The sequence below is a fragment of the Xiphophorus hellerii genome, chromosome 1, assembly GCF_003331165.1.
Source record: "Xiphophorus hellerii strain 12219 chromosome 1, Xiphophorus_hellerii-4.1, whole genome shotgun sequence".
NCBI classification, from domain to species: domain Eukaryota; kingdom Metazoa; phylum Chordata; class Actinopteri; order Cyprinodontiformes; family Poeciliidae; genus Xiphophorus; species Xiphophorus hellerii.
In genome coordinates, this window is record NC_045672.1 from 28,083,977 (window position 1) to 28,110,666 (window position 26,690).

The 26,690-nt window shown below is 39.3% G+C and overlaps 1 protein-coding gene and 2 long non-coding RNA genes across 6 annotated transcripts in view; 2 read left to right on the plus strand and 1 right to left on the minus strand.

Moving 5' to 3' along the window:
• Positions 1-26,690, plus strand: part of acap3a (ArfGAP with coiled-coil, ankyrin repeat and PH domains 3a) — a 69,426-nt gene that overhangs the window by 25,955 nt on the left and 16,781 nt on the right. For all 4 annotated transcript variants that reach the window (XM_032558190.1, XM_032558199.1, XM_032558207.1 and 1 more), the window contains exons 2-9: positions 1,045-1,102; positions 4,486-4,605; positions 5,189-5,242; positions 23,530-23,588; positions 23,953-24,136; positions 24,778-24,822; positions 24,901-24,996; positions 25,511-25,585. In XM_032558190.1, coding sequence (XP_032414081.1) covers positions 1,045-1,102; positions 4,486-4,605; positions 5,189-5,242; positions 23,530-23,588; positions 23,953-24,136; positions 24,778-24,822; positions 24,901-24,996; positions 25,511-25,585 — 691 coding nt within the window. The remainder of the gene's footprint in view (positions 1-1,044; positions 1,103-4,485; positions 4,606-5,188; positions 5,243-23,529; positions 23,589-23,952; positions 24,137-24,777; positions 24,823-24,900; positions 24,997-25,510; positions 25,586-26,690) is intronic.
• Positions 12,475-25,430, minus strand: LOC116717112 (uncharacterized). Its single transcript, XR_004338692.1, has 3 exons — positions 25,418-25,430; positions 15,960-15,963; positions 12,475-12,551 (listed from the first exon to the last, which is right to left on the minus strand). It is a non-coding gene; the product is annotated as an uncharacterized LOC116717112 (long non-coding RNA).
• Positions 13,549-13,942, plus strand: LOC116717111 (uncharacterized). Its single transcript, XR_004338691.1, has 2 exons — positions 13,549-13,674; positions 13,745-13,942. It is a non-coding gene; the product is annotated as an uncharacterized LOC116717111 (long non-coding RNA).

Sequence of the window (26,690 nt, forward strand, 5' to 3'; positions counted from 1 at the left end):
AAATACATTAAAAGATTAAAATAAATAATTCAATTCCTTTTTAAAGAAGAAAATAAACATTGTATTGCCTAAGAGGCAGTAACAAGGCATGCTTGATCATTTGCAGCAAAAAAATAAATAAATAATTCTTCTGTCGGTAAGTGCATATTGAGTTCTTTCTGCTTTTACTTACTATCAGTACGGAGGGCTGATATGTTGATAATTTCTTGGATTAACCCATTAATAACTGGACAGCAAAAAAATGCTTAAGAGATTTTGTTTTTACAGAATTTGAACCGGGTGAAACTTGAGAAGTTCTGAACATCTTCACAGAATAAAGCTTTGACTTAATTACTGCTCTTAGTGTGTGTTTTCTTCAGCAAAATGTTTTTTTTTTTTAATCTGTATGGTCCTGTTAGCAATTAATCGATTACTAAATTAGTTGATGATTATTTAAATGATTGATTAACTGACTAATCACGATTAATTTGATTAATCATTTCAGAGGTTATTCTCAATATTGTAAAAGTGAATCCATATGGTTTCTCTGCACGTCAGCTGCTAGTTCCCCCACTCTGACGTCAGCAGTGTTTTTGTAAGGGCTGCATCATGGAGCAGCATGTGTTCATAAATCACATCTTTCTCTCTCTCAGGGGCTGGGGTGGGTTCTCCAGATGCAGTTGGGCGTGGATTCGGTGGTGGCGGTGGTTTCAGCAGTGTGTAGGTGGTTTGTGTCATGAAACCGCCGTAGACATGTTTCACCTCGCTGTCCGGAGACCACGTCTGTCACTGTGTTTTGACAGATCCTCGCTGCTCCCCAAACGGCGTCTCGCCCCAACTCTCTCAGCGGGTGCAGCTCAAACACGTCTGGCTGCTGCTCCACAAAAAGCCGATCTGTCACTGGCAGATTTATGGAGTGTCGCAGAACTCTGTGAGAATGTGGGAAAACACTAAACTGACTGGAAAACGGCTGTTTTACTTTGAGATGAATGACCTTCGTGGAGTTGTGCGGTAAAACATTGCTTTTCAGGCACTGAGTGATTCACGTCTCTGTTTCCTTTTCAGGGCAAATATTGATGAAGTGGAGACAGAAGTTGTGGAGATCGAAGCAAAACTAGATAAGGTAAAAAAAAACCCACTGTCATTACTGCTAAATCACTTCATTAAACAAAAAAAAAAGGAAATGTGAGATGTGCTTTTGTTTTCAACATTTGTTACATTTTCAGATGCTGCAGTTCACTTTTACAATGCAATATATCAAACAAACCAAAGTCTTTGAAAAACTTGCTCCTTTACCCCTCACCTGTGGTGATGCTGCACCAAGAACCACTGAAGGAAATGACACAAAAGTTGCTGAAAAGTACACTCAGCGCAACTTCTTTTTTTAAAATTAGTAAGCAAAAAATGGAGTAGCATCATAATTTCATGGTTGTAGGATTTCTCTGTTGGTTTTGGTAAAAAAAGCACAAGCCATTTCTCCCGCTATCACTAGACTCTCATGTTTGTTTTGGTTGTATTTACCCAGAATGCCCTGTGCTATGGTCCACTGACTGTTTTGGAGTGGCAGAATTCATCTCAACCAAACCGAGACTGCTGTTTTTAGGCAGTCCAGAGATCACCTTTTCAGTCCACATCAGAGTTTGATTACACATTCACACCACCCCAAACGGACTGGATTTCCAGGAAAACAAATCAGAGTTCAATTAAAGCTGTCTAAACAGGGCTGGTGTGAATGCACCCTTGGAGAACATTAGTGAACACACGTCTTGGCACATACACCAGCCGCAAGCCACAAGGGAAGTTATGATGAACTGACTAGCATGACGTCTGTGTTAACATAACTTGTGTTGTGGCTTTTGTTGTTTTGTTGTGGCTCCTATTACTATTTGTTCTTGGGACATTTTGTTGTGTTAAGGTTTTAGTTGTTAGGACTTTTTGTTGTTGTTTTTGTTTGTCTTATTTCATTTCCCTTTGGGATTAATAAATCTCTATTAATTGAATTGTTGCAGTTTGCAAAGGCAGCTTTTACATTTTGTTGACCCGTCAGGATCCACATAAAAACACTTTTATACAGGAGCCAAAAAGTTACAAACAGTTGAAGCAGCAGCCTCAAATCTGCTGTTTACAACGTTAGGTGATCAGGGCTGCTGCATCAATCAGATTAAAATAATTCTCTTTCAGTCTTGGCTTCATTTGCTGTATACAAAAGAGCATCCAAATTCTATACACATGATTGATTTCACATGCTCTGAAGGTTGCATGTAGCCCTCTGTCCCTTTTTATGGAAAGGGAATAATTCCTGCAACATACAGACTTTGTGTTTTGTTGGGGTTTTTTTTTTTACAATGTTGCATTGATCAGAAGTAAAGCAGCATGGTAGTAATCAAGAATACCAAAAAGGGAGAAAAAGGTAGAAGAAGGAGAAAAAAGCAATTTTTTTCATGCTACAGCATGTTGCAGCATACATCAGACACAGTGATCCTGTTAGACTCAGAACTTCCATCCAAGAAGTACCTAATCCCTTACGCCTAACATTAATCAGTTACGCCGCTGGCTGCCTTGTTTCTGCTTAATTGACATCAAATGTCACTCTGTCCTTTTAAACAGTTCAGTGAGAGGTCATCAAATTGTGTCTTGGCTTTCAGAGCCTCCAGTTGCCCTTTAATGAGGAAGCCAGATGCTTTTCCTGCAATGCTTGTGTCAGGAGTCCATCTGGTCCTGTCCTGACCCTGACCTTGACTTTGAATCACAGTATGTCGGATGGAGACTGGATTAGTCAGGCTGGCCTTTTAATGCCATCAATACTGGAAACCTCTGTGATTTTTATCTTCTAATCTTCCATCCATCATTTCCAGTCTTCAAACCCAGTAACAGCTTTACATGTAAAATAACTTAAACCTCTGGGGATATATTGTAGAAGGAAAACCGGTCCATGTGTTTGCTACTACTTCATTTTTTGCTATTAGGATCTCCCAAATTCGTAGCTCTGTAAAAGTCCTTCAGCTGATCCCAAATGCTGCAGCAATATTAAAATTAAAAGGAGAGATCATCCATCCATCATCTATGCCTGCTTATCCATTCGGGGTCGCAGGTCAGCTGCTGCGGTCTCTTGCAGTCATCAGGCGAAAGGCTTGTTATACCCTGGAGAGATCAGCAGTTCATCAGAGGGCAGAATTCATATTTCTTCATTTTTAGCTTCTATTCATTAGCTATCATGATCATTTTTACATGTGAAGCTCTGAATGACCCAGTTCTATCCTGTTTTATATCCTATTTATACATACAACAGAGAACTGCTATTGGACTGTATGAGTGAATTATATTGGATTGAACTGGATCTCAACAGGATTTTATATAATTGGATGTGAATTGAAGATTTTTTTTCTAAAAGTAGAATTTGAAGCTGATCTTTTATTCATTTGGCTCCTTTCCTGTGGAACCATCTGCTAGTTTCTTTCCATAAAGTCTGCTCCCTGTTTTCTTTTGAGACCATACACTGTAAAACATTTGGAAAGTGGTTTAACTTGAAAATGAAGGTTCACATTCTGCCTTGAGAATGCAAGTAAAGTCAATAACAACATCATTTTGGATTTAAGAAAGTTGATTTAACAGCCAGAGACAAGTTTCTAAACATTGTTTTTTTAGATTCTAATTTCTGTGAGACATTTAGACTTTATAGTGTAGTTTAAACCAAATATTTTTTTCACAAAATGCAAGAAAACTGCAGTCACCAAGTTGAACAAGCACACATTTCTGTATTATTTTCATTCACATTTTCAAGTTAAAATAGCTACTTATTTTAAGTTAGAAGAACTTAAATTGCGCAAAATATCTGACCTGGATTGGGAGAAATGACTTGTGGGCTTTTACCAATGACAAAAGAGAAATGCTACAACTAGCAAAATCTGACGCCGCTCTATTTTTGTTTACAATTTGTGAAAAGGGAAGTTGCGCTCATTGTCTTCTTCAGCGGTTTTTGTGTAATTTCCTTCAGTGGTTCCTGGTGCAGCGCCACCACAGCTGAAGGAGGGAACTGGTTTTTCAAAGGGTTTGGCTCATTTGAAAGGGAACCACACCAGCTGAAAACGTAACAAATGTTACAACCTTGTTCCTCAGTTGAACCAAGTCTGCTGGACAATGAGGTGACGGTAAAAAACTTCCTTAGCTTCTTCTGTAGAAAGTACTCCAGGTCGACTGTTTCTACGTGTATATGTTTCTACCTTCTGCCCTTTCCACACCCAGCTGGTTGCAGTACAGGGACGGAATGATCTGAAGCTGATTTTGGAATATATTTGGGCAAAATCAGTTTCATTTGGACTTAAATAGATTTGAATTCGGCCTCTTCTTGTTGTAGGATTCCCCCTTATGATGACATTTACTTGCAAAGTATTCCAGGCTCAAAGCAACAAAAACTGAATCATCAAAAATACGACTTTGTTTGGACTCCATGAATTATTCATTTGTCGTTTGATTGAACCATCTGGGTGACTTTTCTTCCCCCTCCAGCTGGTGAAGCTATGCAGCGGGATGATCGAGGCTGGGAAGGCGTACATCAGTGCCAACAAACTGTTTGTCAACGGCATCCGGGATCTGTCTCAGCAGTGCAAAAAGGATGAGATGATCTCGGTGAGGTTCTGACAAGTTCACTTCCATTCCACCTGCAACATACAAAACTGTGTCTTTTATTTAGTACTTGATCTTTAAAGTGTTGTCAGGGAAAGAGAAATCCCCTAATGTTTTGGGTGTTGGCCTTGTAGCTCTGTATTTATGTGAACAAATGTTATTACTAACAGATTAGTCAGTGAGAATCAGATCAGACCTGGAAAATGTGGCTGGACTTTCAGATCGTTTTAATGGTTGAAGACAAAAGCTCTAAGAAAAGTCTCCATGGCTTCTGCCTTGTGATTAATTGTTATTTTCCTATTAAATTCTTGTTCTTGTTTTCACTTTCCATAATAAAGTAAGGAATGATTCAGGAAAAGACGTGAATCAGCTTCAGTAATAGCTATTTCCAGTAGGTTGTTAAAAAACACTTCTGTTACATTCCTCCGCTGTGACGTCCAGATCACTTTCCTACAGCTGGAAGTCAAATAAATAATGTTTTTTTGTGACAGCTTTTATTTGCGTATTTATTTCTCAAAAGGTTAATAATGGTAGAAGCAAGAAAATTTTTTGTGTGCAATTTATATTTTTTATTTATTTTTTGCAGGAGTGCCTGGAAAAGTGCGGGGAAAGCCTGCAAGAGATCATAAACTACCACATGGTAAGTTTATAATGGACTGCTGATACAGTACAGCAACACAATGCGAATACTATCTGGTGCTCACAGCAAGCATGTTTTCCAATTAGTGCAATGTGATGGCCACATTTTAACTAACTCCACTCACTATCAGTATCATATTCCACACAACAAACATTTAATTTTTTCATAAAAACATACCAGTTTAATAAGAGCAAATACTGTAAGTATGTTACTTTATAAATTAATAAAAACAAATGTAATCAATGAAAGATTGTGATGGACTCTCATCTGCTTTTCCAAATAATAAAAAATAGTCAAACCATAATTTTTATGTTGAATATTATTATTGTGTAATTTGTTCCCTTTTTGGCTTTTCATACATCTAGTTCTCACTCTGTACTGCTGTAAATTACTGGTAACTAAAACATTTTTACAATGCTGATTTTAAAAAAACAACAATCTGGTCTTGAAACTCATGTGCATCAATATCCCAGTCACTTGTGCATTGTTTTGGCATGGAGTGCTTTATGTAGAATCTTTCAGTAATTTTTTTTGTTTGCATTCCTTAAAATGTAGTATGCCATATCACAAGATGTTCATCCAATATAAATAACAGTGTCGGGAGGACACAATTTCTGATTTACTGTTATGTGTTGATTTGCAAATCATCAAGTTATTTACTTTAACTGTAGAGGAGGCTGTTGTGAGTGATCCAAAGTGGACGTCACGCTGTGAACTTTACACAGCTTGGCAGATAAGGAGGATTTGTGTAATATTTCTAAGCAAAAGCAATTTGGTGACAGATAGGCTTTGCATCTTATATTTGTGGTTATTCAGTAAAATATTTAGACTATAGTGTCAGTAAGTTAATGTTTTTTGGTGTCTGGGAAATGAGCCATTTCAAAAACCTTCCAAATGTAATACAACAAATCTGCAAGCACTGCCCTTCTAGTAGCAAACCCAGCAAAGCGCAGCCTGTTACCTAGCAACCCATGCTGAGTGCCAGGACATTTGGTGAGCTGGTTTCACTGTTGCAAGCGCTTTACAACGGCTGCTGGAAAAGACAACTGTTTTGTTATTGATTTACCATCCAAAAACTTGCTACATTCTTGCTAGTTATGCAGGAATCTCTACTTATACTTTTCAAAGATGTACAGTTGTATAATTGTGCACCTGTTTGCAGCCGTTTTCATGTGTGAGCATAAACGTTGAGTTGGGAGGCGTGGCCAGCAGCAGCTTATTTGGATTTAAAGTGACATGAGGCCCTAAAACAGCTCATTCTGAAAGAAGTTCAAAATAGACAGAACTGAGCAGACTAAAATCTCATAATGTAAGAACGATTTTGTGCAAAAAATGAATTGAACATGTTTTGTATTGCCCATAGACCTATCCTACGCTGTTTATTTTTAACAGTGAGATTTTACAGAATCAACCATGATTTATGGCAGACAAAATTGAACTCTTTTAAAAGATGTAACTGAGCAGCTTTGTTGTCGTGCATTTAGCTTCCTGCTCTCTGCTGAAGTCTCATGACCAGTTTGAAAATAGCAGCATGAAGGAACAACAAATTTGAGTTTGTGCACGCAAACAAGAAAATTGACTTCAGTTCGACTTTACTCTCCATAAAGACATTTTAAATATTAACTTAGAGGAAGTGAATTTGAAATAGATGTTAATTTTTTTCTAGAAGCTTCTTACTGTGCTGTCAGTGCAACCTGGTAGTGTTTAGATATAATGTAGTTACTGCTAAAATAAATAAATAAATAAAAAATAAGAACACACACACACTAAAGATTGTGATTTCAGACTGACCAATCACTGACAAAGGCTGTGTCAAATTCTGGTCAACTCATTTTTTAGTGTTTGGTTGCAGAAAATTTACTTTTTACAGGTTTTTACATTATTTACTTGTTTTTAAAGATATTTTAATATTTATATGTTTAAACATTGTTCTAGATTTTGCATCAGCTGGTATAGCTGCTTTAATCTGATAGTTTAAGTTAACCAAGGAAAGCATCTCTAAAAATGTAGCTTTTGAGCTACGTTAAAGCTGTATATTTTTCAATTCTGTTTTAATTTTAACTTTGCTTCAGTGTTTGTTCAAAAGAAATGCTAAATGTGGAGTCTTCTTATTTCTGGCTTTTGTGTTTTATTTTTACACAAAACAGAGCATGTTCTTCACTGCTGTGTTGTTCTCCCTCCTCACTTTTAAGGCTCCTGACCTCCTTCACCTCTGTGGGTCTCTGTGGTCCTTCAAAGTCCTCCTTGCTTGTGTGTACAGTCTCTGACATTCCTCTCTGAAACTGCAACGATTGGGAGTCCAAATCAGCTACTCCTTTCTTTCCTTTTGCTCCCAATCTATTGATGTGGAGAGAGGCCAGACTTTTGAACAGCAATTGGAGCTTTAATTGTTCAGGTCATGTTGGGAGGCATAGATTAGATTTAGCTGCTGAATAATAGTAACCTTGCACAACTTTGACATTTTGCAGACTGCATTACAAAAACTGCATGTATGGATGTTGTAGGGACCCCATGAGCTCCTCTGTGGGTTCAAGTTTCTGCTTTAAAAGATCTACGGGGCTTTGGAAAGTATTTTAAAGACTTCAGTTTCATTTCAAATTTTCCTTGGCTGCTGCATGACAGTAAAGTCAGTCATAAAATGTTCCTGAATGAGACTGCAGATTGTTATAACCTTGTACACTAGACTTTGGACACTATCCCTAGTTCAGAATTGTGGATTTATTAGTTTTTTTGGGGTTCAAGTCTCACCAATTCAATGTTTTTTATTGTCATGAAATGTAATGTAACTGTAATGAATATAATTCTGGAAACAAGTTGTTGCCACTTATAGATTTCCCCCATTTTCACTTTTTTTATTACTCTTAAATGTTTAAATTCTCCGAACTTTAGAAAAAGATACAAAAAGCTAAATTTCAAACTATGATTATATTTATTAAGAAACAAAAAACTATTCAAACCAAGCAGTTTGCACGGTTTCAATCTCTGCTGCAAATGAGGAAATTGGAGCAACTTGCCAAGAAAAAGTCTTACAGACAAGCTCCTGTAAAAACACAAACTGGTGTGAACGTTTAGGCGGAGAAGAGATTTTTTAGGGGAGGAGGGTGGAAAATGCATGGTCAGCAGTGAGTGGATGTTACAGTGGAGAATGGTTTGACAGAGGTACTGTTTCTCTGCGACACTGGTGATATTTCTTCTTTTTAAACACGGTGACCACAAGAACTTTTGCGTCTGAACCAGTAAAAATATTCATCAAACTGGTGCAAAAGTCTTTCTAGCATGCCAAAAATATAAATGGTGATGTCGAATTTGCATGCACAGCCCTCAAAATCTAATATTTTTACAAAAATTACATCCCAGGAGTTCTTCTCTCAATAATATTGCATTAACGATTGAGGTTTGGCACAATATGAGGCTCTACAAAACCATCCTGGTACCCTTGAAATAAATCTTAACTTAAGAGAAAGAAGGGATGAGTTGGGCTTGGGCCACATGGGTGGTCTTATTATTGAGATAATTGAACAACAATTATTATTTTCAAATCATTTGTGTGAGCTTTGTAACCACAAACAAGAGTTTTATGCCACTGCTGTGATGACCACTACATAAAATGTGCTTTTATATACCAGTTCTTAACCTATTTTTTTCCCAGAACCTTTTTATCCACCAAAGTTGTTTCGTTTTCCAAAACCAGGCTTTTTACATAGATTAAGTACTCAGACTGTGAGCAGTGAAGGAGTGTTGCATTGAACTAGGAACACAGATTTCCACCAACCACTACAGCGGAGTCCAGAATACCATTCAAATCTGTAAGATCCAGTCAAAACAGCCAAAGTGCAGTTATGGTTTGAAAGCCACAAAGTTCAATACCAAAGCTGTGTGGAAAATAACTAGATTGAATTATAATTGAACTGCACTGAGACAACTCCTGACTATTTATGGGAGAGAGAAGAGGACAGCGGAGCTCAGATCAGGAAAATAAACTCGCTATAAAAAGATATCATTTAGGAAACTTACGTCGTGGTTAAGCACTGAAGCTGAATTAAAATCACTTGTAGCTCAGAAGAGAGCCAAGATGTGGCTTTTAGGAAAATAAGCCACACACGCAGACACAAATGATGACTTTGAAGAACTAAAGCAAAAATCCACCACAGAAAATTAAATAATTTGTTAAACACTGACAAAATCACTGTCTCATTTCACATTTCAACCAAAAGTCATACAAATGACACCATATACCACTTTCTGTTGGTCAGGTATTGTTCTGTTGTTGTGGCTGATACATGAACGGCGGCACTTCCTAACATTTCCTGACAATAGCATGATCTCTACATCCTTGTCATATTCTGAACTGATAAAACATTAATACTGCTCATTTATCTTGGTCAAGGGAAGCCATTATTCTTTTCTGTTTACTTCTTAACTTGTGTTCCCTATGATACACTGTCCCTCCTTTTAATTAACTTTTTCACGCATTCTGTTGATTTTGTATTTGTTTTCTCGTCTTTTTTTCCCCTTCAAAGAAAAACAAATCCAAATTAAAAATAAATAAAGAGATCGTGCAAATGCCTGTTAGAACAGTATCGCGTCCAGCAGGGATTTAAAGAATGACAGCGTGTCAGAGAGTCCTTTGAGTGGGATTGTGGACGTTTATTCTAAATAATAGAATCATGTGCATAAGTTGTACATTTACTGAATAGAGATGCTTTCTGTCCATAAAGGCACATTCACAAAGCGGGCGGCTCGACTGCAGCTGGACCGGTATCGGTACCGCACGGCTCCTTCTTTAAGTTTTGCTTGGAGCTCCAGGATGATCAGTCCAGGCCATCTAAACTCGAATAAACCATCATCAACATTTGTCTGCGTGTCATGTTATTGTCTGAGGATAAATGCGGTTCAGTTTACCTTTAAACAATAAAATATTAAAACCATGAAAAAAACATAGGGTTTGATGCTACTTGGTCTAAATAACAATGAATATAGTCAGATTGCAGTGTTTTTGTTTTCACGCTTTGTAGTTTGATATTGTCCACAGAAAAAGTTTGCGTATATTTACTCAAAGTAAATTTTTATACATGCCAACTTGTGCGTAAAATATGCGCCGCACATTTTTTGTGCGCACGCACGCTTTACGCATGAGGCCCCAGAACGACTGTGGCAGTTACTATGCTGTCTAAAAAAATAATAAAGTCAGGTTTTCAAAAAAAATAGAGATAAGAGAGAGAAAAAGACATGAGTGTCAATTTGTAGCACAATTTTTCTCCAAGAGAGGTGGGTAGACTCTTTGTGACTATCAACCATTTAGCATAGTTAGCTTAGCTACAGACTATTGTTTGCCTCCATTTCACTAGCATTTAATGAACGAAGGAATAGAAATACCAAGATATTCATATATTGAACTTGTCGCTGTACCTTTTACCACTCTTAACAACAGGTGAGTCGGTCAGCAGCAGCTCTAACCCCAACATAACCTTTAACCCCTGTCCCAGTAAAAAAAAGGTGAGCAACACTGTGTTCAATGACAAGCTAGTTAGCTTCACTCCAGGGAATCTATAGGGATTTCTCTCTGTCTTTGCTCTTTTTACAATTACACAACAAAAGCAATATTTTTATTACTGACAGAAATTCAAACAATCTTTATAAAATGATTATAAAAAAACAGCCTCCTCTCTGGACTGCAGCCAGTCCACACAGTTTTACCTTGGATTGCGTCTAAATTACAGATATCTGTTGCCACGTCCCTCCTGACCCGCTTTCTACTAAGTGAAATTAAAGCTACAGTATGTAATTTTTATAAGAAAATATTTTTTTTACATATTTGTGGAAACTGTCATTATGTTGTGAAAGTATGGCATAAGAGAAAATATGTGAAAAATGTACTTCCTCTGCCTTCTCCCAGTGCTATCTAGAAACAACCAATCAGAGGCAGGAGGTGGGGTTTAGCGCTGTCAATCACAATCTCATGTGGCTGCTCATCCTCCCTGCTGCTCACTCTGTGCTGTGCTGCAACTGTTGTGAATGCTCAGTTTCGTTAGCATAACTACCACTGAAAGCAGATAAACAGTTTTCCAGTAACAATAAGTTGTTTCTCCACCATTAGCACATTTAGCAGGGAGTGAATGAGGTTGACTGACAGCGCTAAGACCTTCCTCCTGCTTCTGATTGGTTGCTTTTGGTCAGAACGTTGTGTTACTTTAGCTAGCAGCAGTAGTTCAGGGAGGAGGTGGAGGAGATTGATTTTTTTTTCACAGATTATCTGTTTCATAGGAAACTGTCACAACATGGTGACAACTTTAACAAACACGGAGAAATTTATTTTTTTTAATTAAAGCTAGATACTGCAATAAAATGCAACTATATGGCATTTTTTGACTGGTCTGGTTTGCTTCATGTATATTTTTTGCACATTGTCTGTGACTGTTGCAAGTGGGGAGAGACCTTTCAGTAAGCTAAAGCTAATAATAAAAAATGTAAGCAACCTATTCGCTGTATTGTATGCTGACTGTTGCATGTAATAATCACGAGCAGTAAATATTGTGCTACTATCAGTATTGGACCAAAGAAAGCAAGGCAGTTGCATGCCTTTAAAATTGTGAATCAATGACAAGCTAGTTAGCATCATTCCAGGGAATCTATGGCCGAGAAGCGCAGGGACCACGAGGCTGGAATACTCCATCTTGGCCTCCACCGACGGGTACCAGACAGGTGTCCACAGGATCCAATACATGGAATGGGCAGGAAAGGCGAGGCACCAGCCGCACATGCTGAACGAGGCCAAGAAACTGCACCATAAAGCAGCCTTTAATCGTACTAGCCGAACGCTGAGCTTTCCACGGCGGTGGGCTGGCTTCCGTCGGAAAGTTAGAGTGCAGAAACAACACAGATGAGCTGGAATGCCCAACAGAAGGGTCGAGGTTTTGTCTGTAGTATAAGTGCTAACATATTTGAAGTCAAGGCTCCAATATCCAGCAATGTTTATCAATCATACACAATCAGAGAGTTTATACTTATAATAAAATTAAAAGCACGAAGCAGACAAAAACAAAACAGGAAGAACGTCAGATGGAAAGCCTCAAACACTGGCGCCACCACCCCTCTTGAAAAGCCAATAAAATGCTCCCCATGACCAAAAAAGAGCCACATGGCCCAATTTGACCCCAAGTATCCTGCAGGATAGTAGCTGCCCTTTAGGGGGGGGTAGTGTCAGGATCTGTTCCTTCTCTGTGTTTACTTTGAGTTTCTGTGTCTCTGAGTCTCTGTGTTGTCCTGTCTCCCCTTGATTGTTCCCAGGTATTTCTTGTCTCCTTGATTACTTGTTGTCACATTTTGAGAGCATTTGCATCCGCTCTTTGTGCTGTCTGGACTTTTGTGTTGTTGGATTTTTCTAGATTACTTTCATCCTTAAATTCATCATCATTTCATTCTACCTGGGTCTCAGCGTCTGCCTCCACCACCACTCACCGCAACTCATGACAAATCCACCCATATGGCCCAATGTGTCCCTATATGTCTTGCAGGAACCCCCCAAACACAGAGGGTTGACCACCCCTCTTGAAAAGTCAATAAAATGCTCCCCCTATCAAAAATCCACCCATATGGCCAAATGTGTCCGTGAAAGAGCTGTATGGAGCCTTGTGCCAGAACCCCATTAAAATGCTGTCTACATCGTTTTAAACTGTGTGATTGTGAGCGTGAGTTTGAATAAAAATAGCAATAGGTATTTTGTTCCATTTAACACAGTAGGAGTGTAACAGGTAAACCTTCTATGGATTCAAACTCGACTAAAAACCCACCTGTTTAGGATTGTATTTGAAACGTAATCAATTACAAATTTATTGATGGAACCTGACTTAATGTCGAGTTTTGATTGTTGATTCTATGTTGCGTTGTGTTTCTGTGTTTGATATGATGTAAAGCACTTTGAAATGCCTTGCTGCTGAAATGTGCAGCAAGGCAACAAGTAAAATTTGATTGATTGATTGATATGTCCTGCAGGACCCCCCCTCCCCCAACTAATGAGCGTTGACCACCTCCCCCTGTCAAAAATCCACCCACAAAACCTGATTTGTCCCCACATGTCCTGCAGAACGTCACAGGCCACCACTGCATCAGCTGATGGGGGAATGTAAACAGCGATCAAAACGGCGGACGTAAACTCCCTCGGTAAATAATACGGCCGCATTCCCACAGCCAGAAGTTCAATGTCCGGGCTACAAATCTGTTCCTTCACGTTAACATGACCGGGATTACACCACGTCTCACTCACATAAAGTGCAATCCCGCCGCCCTTCTTCTTCCGACTCTCGGAAAAGTCCCTGTCCCCCCCCCCCCGCACCAAGGAAAATCCAGGGACCTCCACGCTGTAGTCCGGAATAAGCGAGTGCAGCCAGGTTTCCGTGAAGCAGAAGATACTGCACTCCCTGTACTCCTTCTGGGTCCTAACCAGCGCCGTGAGTTCGTCCGTCTTATTCCCCAAAGACCTCACGTTCCCCACAATAATCGCAGGTACCGCTGGTTTGTGCCGTCTCCTCTTCTCCCTCCGTTTAACTCCAGACCTGCAGCCCCGTCGTCTCCTTCATAACTCCTCTGGGACCACAGGCCTGTCTCCGGGCAGCAGCAGAGGCTTACACAGCGCAATCAGCTGTTCACGTGCGTAAACAATGCCGCTACTCCGTTCGGCGAGGTTCTCCGTAACAAAGAGTAGAAAAAGTAGCAGAAGAACGCGGAGAACAGCGACAAAACCACATCCAGCCATTGTGGAAAGCTTAACTGATGATCTATGGGTTCTTTAAGCACGGATCTTTAATCGGTTACAGCAAATATACACAGATTAACACACACGACGGGAGCTGCGTCTGCAAGCAGCCAGCTGTGCCGGCATTTTTTAAACTGTGTGATTGTGAGCGTGAGTTTGAATAAAAATAGCAATAGGTATTTTGTTCCATTTAACACAGTAGGAGTGTAAAAGGTAAACCTTCTATGGATTCAAACTCGACAAAAAACCCACCTGTTTAGGATTGTATTTGAAACGTAATCAATTACAAATTTATTGATGGAACCTGACTTAATGTCGTGTTTTGATTGTTGATTCTATGTTGCGTTGTTTCTGTGTTTAATATGATGTAAAGCACTTTGAAATGCCTTGCTGCTGAAATGTGCTATACAAATATAATGAGAGTTGACCACCCCTCTTGAAAAGTCAATAAAATGTTCCCCCTGACCAAAATCCACCCATATGGCCAAATGTGTCCCTATATGTCCTCCAGGACCCCCCCCCCCCCCCCCCCCCCCTACCCAAATAATGAGAGTTGACCACCCCTCTTGAAAAGTCAATAAAATGCTCCCCCTAGGCCTGTCACGATAGCAAATTTTGCTGAACGATTAATTGTCTCAAAAATTATTGCGATAAACGATAATATTGTTTGAAGACCTTTTTACACTGAAAATGATGTAATAATGCATGCAATTTCCTGCCAAAGTTAGATACACTTTATTTTCAAAAGAACACTTAACACTGGAGCTGATAAACAAAATAAACAAAACAACCAAAAACAAAAATAAAATGGATTCTCAGTCTCCATTAACAAAAAAATGTACTTGAAAAGAAACTAAACAACATAAAGCCAAAGTGGAAATAAATACTGCATTCAACCAAAAGAGTGCAGATTATGAAGTCTGTATATTATATTGCCCTTCAGTAATAATTAGATTTAAATAGAGAAGATGGGCACATCCACTACCTGATGCAATAGTTCACACTACACGATTTTTTGCGGCTATTTTTCCCCTTACAACAATCTTAAAACGTTGGTCTTTCTAAGATTGTGTGGTGTGTTATGGTAGATCGTCGTTGCCCTCCGATCTAAATCAGGGGTTTTCCCCGACTGGGATCTTTAATGCAGCCTATTGAATGTGACAGGTAGCCAATCAGAAAGCGCGGATTCTCCTCCGTGTTTTCTGAGGGGAAATTACAGAGAGGAATCCCAAACAGCTGACACGACGCAACCCGAAGTCCAGCAGACTTTGGAGATGATATGTAGAAACAACATTAATGTTTATTCAACATGCAAAGAATATAGAAATGACACGGGGAGGAGTTGGAGCGAAATTGCTACCGCAGTTGATAAACCCGGTAACTTTTCAGCTGTTCTTCGTTAACGTGACGTAAATAGGTTATAATGATTTTCATTCAGTCAGGACTTTACGCTGACACTAGTTACATGCATTGCAGGTAGATTGTAGTAAAGCATTGATTAATGCCTGGTTTTAAAATTAGTTAACTGGACTTGTAGCCATTATTTTGTGCCCATTGTTGGACACCACACGGCCTGACCGAACCCGATCGAACCGTTATACCTAGGATTTCTGTCGGCTAATGTGTGGACTGTCAGGTTTTGAAAATGGGCCGACAATCGGCCTCGTGTCGTGTGCGCTGGGCTTTACACTAAGGAAATGAGGAAGGGAGGAGTCAGCGGAGAGCACCGGAGTTGAGCCTTTTTTCATTTAGTGTCATTAACAAAGAGAAAAAGGCCGAAGAGACGATAATGCCGATAATTAAAATGACGTCGATAGTTTTAATTTATCGTACGATTAATTGATTTATCGTTTATCGTGACAGGCCTAGCTCCCCCTGACCAAAATCCACCCATATGGCCAAATGTGTCCCTATATGTCCCCCAGGACCCCCCCCCCCCCCCCCCAAATAATGAGAGTTGACCACCCCTCTTGAAAAGTCAATAAAATGCTCCCCCTGACCAAAATCCACCCATATGGCCAAATGTGTCCCTATATGTCCTCCAGGACCCCCCCCCCCAAATAATGAGAGTCGACCACCTCTCTTGAAAAGTCAATAAAATGCTCCCCCTAAAATCCACCCATATGGCCAAATGTGTCCCTATATGTCCACCAGGACCCCCCCCCCCCCCCCCCCCCCCCAAATAATGAGAGTTGACCACCTCTCTTGAAAAGTCAATAAAATCACCCATATGGCAAAATTTGTCTCCACATGTTCTCCACGACCTTCCCCCAAATACTGAGGTCCTGCCTACGTCTTTCTCAGATGCTATCATTCCATCAGTCAAACATAAACAACCACATCCTTTTACTTTTTTGCTTTTCCATATGGAGTGATTAGAATTGGCGGAAGACAAAGTTTTCTGCGTTTCATCATACACTTTGTGTCTGTGTCCTCGGATTTCAGTTCGATATTTTTCGACTGAATTGGCGGAAGTTTATCTTTCTTTGAAAATGAGATCTCTACAATCTTATTTTTCAACTCTTCATTGGTGACATTTTGGATTTTTATTTTTGTTAGATATGTATTTATCTCTGCTTCTTGGGCTTTTATCTGTCTTCTGAGAGCTCTAACTTTGCTCTGACTCACCTGCACTTTAAGCAATGCATCTTCCGGCACATAGTCTAACTTAGACTTGAGATTTTTCACCACATGCTGCAGATTCTCTTCCTGAACCTTGAGATTCTCAATTTCTATGTCTTTCTCTTCCAGTGTTTTGGACATTCTGCGGTTCTCAGCGCGAAGCATTTTGAGTTTTTCCGTTTTCCTGTCGGTGTCTGGGAGAAGTATAATATCTCCATTCTCATCATCTAACCCTAACCTTTGCACCTTAGAATAAGTTGCTCTAACCATTTTAAATTTCTGAGCATTCTCATGGTGTCGCAGAACTTCCTTAGATAGTTCTGTAATCTTACATTCCTGTTCGCGAATTATATCAGCCTGTATTCCAATTTTTCTCTCATTACAGCGTAGTCCTTCTGTGGCTCTTTTGGTTTTTGTCAGCGCTTCTTCTCTCTCCATTTTCAGTTTCATATAATCCTCGTGTGTACTCAGGAGGCTTTTTTCAAATTTGATCTTACTTTCCTTGGAGCTCTGAATCGCTTCAGCCAGCTTTATCTTGACCTGCTCCACTTGATTCTTAAGAAACTGATTCTCATGCTGGGACTTTTCTAGGAGTGTCTGGGTTTCAACAACCTCTTTCTCAAGATTTGCTGTAGAAATTTCCAGTGTGTGTTTTTTTTTCTCCAGGATTGCTTTGTCTGTATAAGCATGTTTACATTTCTCCTGGAGGATTTGGTATCGTGAATCTAGTTTTGACAACTTCATCTCAAAATCATACAAAGACCTGTGTAGTGACGTGACTTCCTTTCGTAGGCTCAAATTTTCCTCATCTTTGCGCTTTAATCGCTTCATTGATGTTTCTTCATTCTGGCGATTTCTTTTCACTTCCAGCTCTGTCTCTTGTGCAGCTTTGCGTTGTCTCTTAATCTCCTCTTTCTGAGCATCGATTATATTTTGTTTTGCATGCAATACGTTCCTAAAATTGTCAATTGTGTTCTCTCTAGTTTTCACGAGATCTGACTGCTTTTTAAGCTCGACTTTAAGGGTCTCTGATTCATTTCGAAATGTTTTTGCTTTTAGGTGAGACGCGTCTAACTGTAATTTCAATTTTTGGTTGTCATCCGTAAGCTCTTTTACCTGTTTTTCTGCGTCCAGCGCTCGTTCTTTGTACACCTTCAGTCCTGAAACTTTGTCAGTCAGGTCCCGCCTCCGTGCGGTTTCAGCCATGAGAGAATATGTCTTATCTGCAATAGTTTGTTCCATGTTTTTTAACTGACCTTCTAGTTCCTGAATTCTAGTTTCACTTTCCTGAAGTTTAGTCGAAATCCCTTTAAATGTGTTAGTAAGTTTAAAATTTTTAACTTCTAGCAGTTTCATTTGCTTCTTCTGCACATATGCGATCTGTAGTTGCTTCCGTAACTCTTTTTCAGTTTGTTGTAGTCTCTCCTTGGACACAGAATTTTCTGTTCGGTTGTCCTCTTGCTGTCTTGTTGTGTCTCTAGCTCTTTCACCCCCATTTCTTGTGAGTTTTTTATGTGACTGGGGATCACTGTCAGTTAATTGATCCGAGCTGGCCTTGGTCTGCGAATCTTGTGTTGAACGCTTCATTTTCTTCTTGTTTTTGGATAGCAATCGTTTTGCTTCTCTAAATCACAGAAAGTAATCTTACCTTGGAACTCTTGGAACTCAATGACTTTGACATAGTCGGGGTCATTGACTATATCAAAGTCATTGTCTATGTCATCACTATGTCATGAGTGATGTCATGATCTTTGTCCCCATGACATCACTGCTCCTGCAGCAGTACACTAAACAATGAGGGTCAATCTCACTTGAAAAGTCAATTAAAAAAATTCCCCCTGACCAAAATACACTGCAAAATATTAAAATTACTTCCAGAAAAATAGAAACCTATTTGTAAAATTTTAAAATTGCTTTAAACTCATAAATCCGCCAGGAGTATTAATATTTTTTGGCTTAGCGGTGGTCAGATTCAAATCCAATTACATACAATTCAATTCAGTTCATTTGTAGTAATATACAGTTCAGTTGATCATTTTAATATTAAAACGATGTCAGTGTAAGGAAGCCAAGCCAATGACATCTCTTCATTACAGTAATCCCTCCATCTGAGTATGTTTTAACTTTGGAAATCAAACTTCAAGTATGTGCAATAAGCTAACTATGCTTTCCAAAATGAGTTCCTAATGTTTTAACATAGGAGAAATCAACAGTGATAAAATAAACTCGAGGAGATAACGTCCCATAAAACAGCTGGGTTAAAGTAAACCCCTTCAGGTTGTTGTTCCACCCACTGCTGGATATTATATCAACCAGAGTAGCTCAGGGTCATTTAACACAACGGGGTTGGGTTACAAGTTTGACACCGCATGCTGTGTTAGGTTTTGAGCTAACATGTAATTTTAACGCAAGCTAGGATTGAATTCAGCAGAAATCCAACAGATCCAACAAGCATTTCTAAATAAGTCATGTATGGGTTGAAAAGAATGATTCATCTTCTGTATAAGCTTTCACTACAGGGTGAAAAACATCTAGAGGCCATTTAAAGTGGAGAATTCACTAGTTCCTGTAGTTTTACTAGTTATTGTGATCAAGTGGAGAAAATGCAAAGTTCATGTCAGCTGATACAACTGTTTTCTGACTTTATTAAATTCAGGTAAAGTTAGGAATGTAGCAATAAAGGGGGGAGAACCATCCATAAAAAGATAATCATCATTTCTTTCTATGAAGTGCTTTAAAGTTTTTCTTGAGGCTATCTGGTGTCTTGTTGTATTGAACAAGTAGAAGTGTCTTTTGATTTCCTAGCACTCTGTAAGTTTATTATATGAGGGCTTTGAAACTTTAATGTTAAAAAAATGCTTCTTTTTTTTGTTTTCACCGCTTCCCACCTCGTATGAATTGTAAATGTTTGGTCTCCATCCGTCTGTCAGTGACTCTGTCAGGCCGACAGATCTTCTGTTTTGTCTGGTTCGGTGTGTGCGGCTTGGCCTGGGATCAGCTGGCGTCCTCCACCGTTGGCTCAGCTGGGCTTTCAGCCTCTCGTTTTTCCCTCTTCTTCCCCTCAAATCTATCAGAGCTGACAGTCTTAGTGGACAATAATATAATTCATCAAAGGTTTTCTTTGTTTCTCTGATGTAAAGTAGAACAGGGAGGGTGCATGCGAGTGCAGCAGGACGAGGGGATTCCCTCGAGACGAATCAGCGATGTGGAGGAACATTTTTGCCCTCTTCTTCATGCTCGTTTTTCAGTCAGAAAGCGCAGCATCCGTATTTAACTGTGTTGCACTCCAGCCGCGCCTCAATGAATAAGAAATGATGATGGTTATATTTGCCATCGGAGAAGGATTTCCCTCTTTGTGCACGCTCTGCTGCCCTTTTGCAGCACACTCTCAAGAATATTAAATGGCAGTGTGCGCATGGGAGCTTTCAGTGCCAGCCATGCTTGTCGCACCCACGCTTAAATGGCTCTAAAATCCTGGGAAGACAAACAAAAAGCGCATCTGGTTGAGCATAAACGTGCAAAGACATCAGCACTGATCTATGAGAAGTGCTAAAGAGTCTTGGCCCATGCTTGCCTCAATTTCCTGGTGGCTTTTGCCAGTCCAGCACTACGCTCCAGGACAAACACGCTCTGTTGGTGTGTTGGTAGAGAGAAAGCCAAGTCTAGCTCCTTCCTCCTCCAGAGATTTTTTCGTTCGCATGGACAGAAGAGACGGTGTGACCTGAGCAACAGTCAAGGTTCCTACACAGTTAATGACTTGATTTACAGCCACATTGTCTATATGATAAATAACTGAATTTTATTAAATATGTTTTTCAGTACTGATTTTTAGATAAAAGAGGCACGTAGTAGTTTTATTGTCAGGACTACCTAACACAAGAGTCAAAACTAAGACCTCCAGTGGGTCAAGAGATTTTCAAGACCTAAAGTATAACACATGATTCAAGATTAAAGTGGCTGCAAAGGTTCAAACACCCATTTAATTAAAATATACATCTTCTCACCTTTGGTATGTTGGGACACAACCAAGAAAATCCTTCCTTCCCTCCATCCATCTTTGTTCACAATTTAAGCAGGTGCCATGTTTAAAGTTGCAGTATGTAACTTTTATAAACAATATGTTATTTTAACATATTGTGACACTAGTATGAGAGCTAATCTGTGAACAAATTAGGCTTCTAAACCTCCACCAAGTGCTACTATTGCTGTCTGAACAATTGCAACACTCCGGGTCAGAAACAACTAATAAGAGCCAGGAGAAAGCGTAGCGATGTCAGTCATGCTCGTGTATGCACTTTTGAATGTCCTGATAGTGGGAAAACAACTTAGCATTACAGGAAAACTATTTGCACAGTGTTGATGGTGGGCGTGCTAATTAGCCTGAGCATTCACTGCAGGGTTTGATGTGGAATGCTAGCTGTAGCCTAGCAGAGAGCAAGGGGGAGGGTTTGAGCAGCGCATACACAATCTGGTTGGTTGTTTCTGATCTAGTGGTGTTTTTCTGCAGATGGTAGTAGAACCACAGGGAGAAGGCAGAGCAGCTAAATTTTTCCCAGATTATTTGCCTCTTGTCACAACATAGTCACAGTTTTAACAAATGTTACTTTAAAAAACATTGTTTATAAAAGTTACATACTGCGGCTTTAAAGCCTAAGCTCTATAATTGTCGGAGATCTCTGGAAATATTTTGTAACTTTTTTTTCATTAATTTTAGCTTACTTTGAGTTTGATTAATTATAGATTTATGTTTGACTCTTTCACATGCATTAGTAATGAGGGAGACTGACTCTAATATTCAAATAAAGACTTCCATATGAGCCGTCATCACTTATTCTTGAAAAGCATGGATGTGCAAAGAAAATCCTCATCATTCATTCTTGAATTTCCTTTTAAAAACAATCTTATCTTTTGCTAACAATGTAATTGTTGATAAGACATATATCATAATAACTGGGCTTTTCAATCTATAAAGTCCATCATGGCTCCACAGTACTTTTCCTTGATCTGAGGACTTTTCTACTCATGTCCCATATTTTTCTTGTATTTTTCTTCTAAACCATTATCTGAGAGCAAAGATATGATTATCTTATTTGTTGACAAAACAGTTTGATGGATAAAAAAACATTTCTCTAAACTTGCCAGAGTTTAACATAACTTGACAGGCAGGGTGTCTGCCCATCCTTAAAAAGTCTTAAATTCGTGTATCTAAAATTAAGGCCTTAAAATTTCCTAAATTAATTTTTAAAAGTAAGTCGGCCTTAAATAATCACAAGTCTTAAATGTTGTCTTACCATGAGTATTGTATGTTTTTTTGTTGTTGTTTGTGTTTGCTTCATCTTGACCTAAGATAGTGGAGGCTATTGGTAACTAGATTCTAATATATCTTTGCTAGCTAGCTAGCTATCTAGATTTTTGTGTCCATCATAAGCCATTTCAAATTTACCGACAATTGGCTGGACGACAGTCATACATTTCTGTGGAGACCCAGATATTAAAGTCCATTCATAATGGTCTTCAAAAGTCTTAAGTTTGAGTTGGTGAAACCTACAGAAATCCTGTAAAGCACAGGTGTCAAACTCCAGTCCTGGAGGGCCACTACCCTGCAACCTTTAGATGTGCCTCTGCTGCACCACCTGAATAGAATAATTACTTCATTAGCAAGGCTCTGGAGAACTGATCTACACAAGAAAGAGATAATTAAGCCATTTCATTCCAGTGTTTTGTTCCTGTGGCACATCTAAAAACTGTAGGACACCAGCTCTTGAGGACTGAAGTTTGACACCCCTGCAGTAAAGGCAACCTGTTTTCTCTCCATTCTGTGAAACTTTGGTGACAGTTGCCACAAAGCAGTCTAAGAATGCAACGAGCTGCAAATTTAGCATATCCAAGAAGTCTTTTAACACACAAACACCATAGACTGTGGAATGCTGGGTTAGCCGACAGCTCTTAGTGTGTGGTTAACATAGTGCCACCATCTACATCAGACCCACCACCTCCGTGCTCAAACTAACCTGATGCTGTGCTGTGCTGTTCATTACTGCTGTGCTGCTTGTTTTGCTTTCAGTCACCATGCATTGGGTGGCTTGCATCAGCACCTCAAAGCCATATTTCTTTTTAAAGAGTCTGTTAAACCTCATTTTCGGTAAGAGGCCCATTCTAGTGCTAAGGAATGTAGTTGGAATCTACAATCTCAATGCTGAATACTTATTTTAATCCAGTTGTTTTACAGGGCAGTACAAGCCAAAATCATCACAAAAATGACACCCTTGGTGGTTTCTGGGAATCTACTAAAACTCACCACTTCCATATTATATATAGAGTTTAAATCTGTCCTGTAGATTGAGGCTGGAGCAGTATGGCGTGCTCATGTGTGGATGACAACATGTAGGTTTGGGCTGGATCTTCTGTTCTGCATTGGATGTGACTGCTGAGCGACATTGAACCAAAAGCCTCTCCTCCTCTCCTCCCTCTCTGCCCGAATGACCTATTTAACAGCAGCAGCAGACGATGCGTTAAAGGGGCGCAGGAGACGTTGAAAGGGGCCTGAACTTAAATCCGAAAGCAGCCTGTTATTGTATTAGAGTAGATATGTTTAAATTAGAGAAGCATTCCCCCATTCACTGGTTTCTTCAGGCAGTCTTGATCAATTATGAATCACTTGTATGCATCATGTCGAACCAAACACAAATTATGTTCTTTGGCGCCCCCTATTGGAGAAAACATACAGAAGTGGTCTCCCTTCAAAGTGACTAAATTAGAAATACTTTTGTGCTTTGCTCTTCAGATAGATTTAAGATAAACTAATTTAACAATCCTTTAGTTTCGTTTGATGCAAATTGTAATCAGTCTATTTTTTTTCCTCCACAATTCTTTAACAAGTGATTAAAACGAATTGTGTTTTTTTTCCTTTCAGATACTGTTTGATCAAGCCCAGCGTTCTGTGAAGCAGCAGCTGCACAACTTTGTGAAAGAGTGAGAAAATCAGCAAACATTTTAAAACTTAGCCTAATTTTTCTTTCACTTCACATTAATGCACTACTATTGGTTGTTTTAAAATATAAAATCGCAATAAAATGTGTCAAAATTTGTATTTTTAGCTTGATAAAATATAAAGAAGTTTAAGGATATAAATACTTTTTCAAGGCACATGTCTTTTTTACTCTGCAACTGATTTTATTGTGCTCAAAATACTAATCTGGGAACAACTTATGCATCAGAAACATCTGAAATGATCAGCAATGACTTAATATACCCAGAATTTAGAATTTTAGGATAAAGTTTAGTCTGAAGGAATTGTCTGGTTTTATCTATATTTTTTTGTGTCTACTTTTGACAGGGATGTTCGGAAATTCAAGGAGACCAAGAAGCACTTCGACCGGGTGCGGGAGGATATGGAAATAGCGCAGGTAAAGAACGCTCAGGCGCCCAGGAACAAGCCGCACGAGGTTGAAGAAGCCACCAGCGCGCTCAGCATCACCCGAAAGTGCTTCCGACACCTTGCTCTGGACTACGTCCTGCAGGTTAGAAAAATGAGCAGTGCAGATCCTCAGACACTTGGATGAAAATTGACCAGTTACATCAACAAAAAATATGGTTTAGTCTGTTTGAAAGCAACAACAACTGTACTTCCCTTCAGTTGTTTGTTTCATTTTATTTTAACCCCAGAAATGACAGCCGGCGGGGCATAATGGAGACAGATTCAGAGTGGTCCCACGGGTTGTTCTGCTCATGTTTTTCTGCTTCAGTTTGTCTCCTGGCATCCTTCTCATGCAGCTCTTAGACATCTGACCCTTTTGAGCCCCTCATTTAATGTGTCTCTATGCAGAGAAGGTCAAAGCTGCAGGGCATTTCACTGAACATCTAAGTGACAGATTAAATGTAGCACAAAATATATTTTAGGTTTGCATCGGTACGACATGCAGTGTAAAGCTTTTAACTCTGGAAATCCCCCTGGGGCTGTGTTCGCCACCGCAGTGTGAAGGGAAAAAAGTCAATGTGGACATGTGCAAGAGGGCTCGTTGAGGATTGTCTTTGTCAAAGTTAACTCCAGTCAGGCTTTATGGTGTTCCTGCACTTTTTGAAAAGGGAAACAAAGGGCTTCCGCTAGAGGGAGTCATCTCAGTAGCTGGATTTCACTAATGTATTTTGTTTTACTCTGCAGATTAACGTCCTTCAGGCAAAGAAGAAGTTTGAGATCTTAGATGCGGTACGTCAGAAGAAATTTGCAGACACACATACTTATGATTTGAGACTTCAAGAAGACCTCTAATGTTTTTCCATGCAGATGCTGTCCTTCATGAACGCCCAGTTCTCATTGTTCCAGCAGGGCTATAACCTCCTTGATGAGCTAGACCCGTACATGAAGAAACTTGCTGCTGAGGTGAGCAAAGTTAATGCGAGTCCCAACCCTCAGCCTTCACAGATGCCAACAGGGGGCATAATGTTATGTTCTCCAAACATAACATTTATAGCATTTAAAGTTAGATTTAGGTTTCTTCACTGCAAATAATTTTGTTCAAGAGCTTTTGATGTTTGTTTCTGTGCTCTTTGGTTTAGTCATAGCTTTATCTGGGGAATCAACCATGGAGCCCGTATTTCTTAAAGTGTCCCCATTTGTAAATCTTGTACAACTGGATTAAAAGCTGTATCAAGATACAGCTTCACCACTTTTTTCTTGGTCCAGTTGGCCAGCTGAATTTATTAGGCTTAAATTAAACATGATTCCTTATTTTCCACTTCTTCATTAGAGTTTGAAGAACTTTTAATTGGATTTAATAATTCCTTTTTTTTTACATCAATACCTGTGTATATAAACTTTTAAGGACAACTGTTTAAGCAGCATAAATATAGGATGTACTTTGTGTTCACATATGCCATTTTGAACTGACTTTCAGCTCGATCAGCTGGTCATTGATTCTGCCATGGAAAAGAGGGAAATGGAACATAAACATGCAACTATTCAGCAAAGGGTGAGTTCCTGTTTCATCCTGTTTTCCTCTTGAATATTTGAATAAGTCTGTGTTGAAAATAATAAATTGCCTTTAGTTAATTGTCCTTATCAACTGCCTACAGAATTTCATGCTATGCTGATGATGGTAGCCTGTTTGTACCCAGTATTTTAATCTTTGCATGTCTTCTGTATGTTGTGATGTTTCTGCCACAGGTTTGTATCTTTAAATAGGTGGACAGGTTGCTGCTGAGCTCCTCCTTTTGAGTTTCAGTTGTGACTTGTTCCTTAGCATCTGTTGTGACCGGGAAGGGATTAGACCTGTGCAGCTGGGAGGTGTTTAATTAATCTGCCAAACAAAGTACGCCGCATTGATTTAAGCTTCAAATCAGGTGGAACTAAGTGTTTTACGATGTTTTAATCCTACTGTTGTCGTCTGTAGATGGTTGGCAACTGTCAGCACATATGTGTGCCGATCCATAAGCCAGAGCTTAAAAGCAATTTTAGTCTTGTAAGCTACTGACTGCAAAGTTTATTTGTATTTTGATAAAGGTGACCCTATCATAGCACTGACAAACCCAGATTGGGTTGAATTAGAAATGACATTAACTTGGTGGTAATTACAAATTGTTTAAATTTTTCATGGACCATTTCTGCGGTATGATTTAGGAAGATAATTAGTTTTCAGTGCTGGTGTTGCTGTGGATGTTGTTTTTTTTTTGATAGTGCCAATTAATAGCCACCAGAATAATAGGGACACAGAGTTACATCTTGCCAATTGGTGCACCATTTATGATGTTGTCAGGTCTCAGGAAGACATTGTCAGACATCAGACTAAGCAGCTTTCAATATCAAACTGAATACCTACTACAGACTTTGAACTCCATCAGTCCAAACCCCATCAGACCGAACTCCATCAAGCCAAACCATCTTAAACCAAACCCATTAAGTCTGACCCTCGCAAGTCCAAATCCCACTCGTCTGAACCTCATAAATCCAAACCCTTTCAGTCCATCCCCAACAGACCAAACTTCTTCAGACCAAACCACCTCAAACCAAACCTCAACAATCCAAACCTCATCAGTCCGAACCTTACAAGTCTAAGCCTCATCAGTTCAACCTGCCTC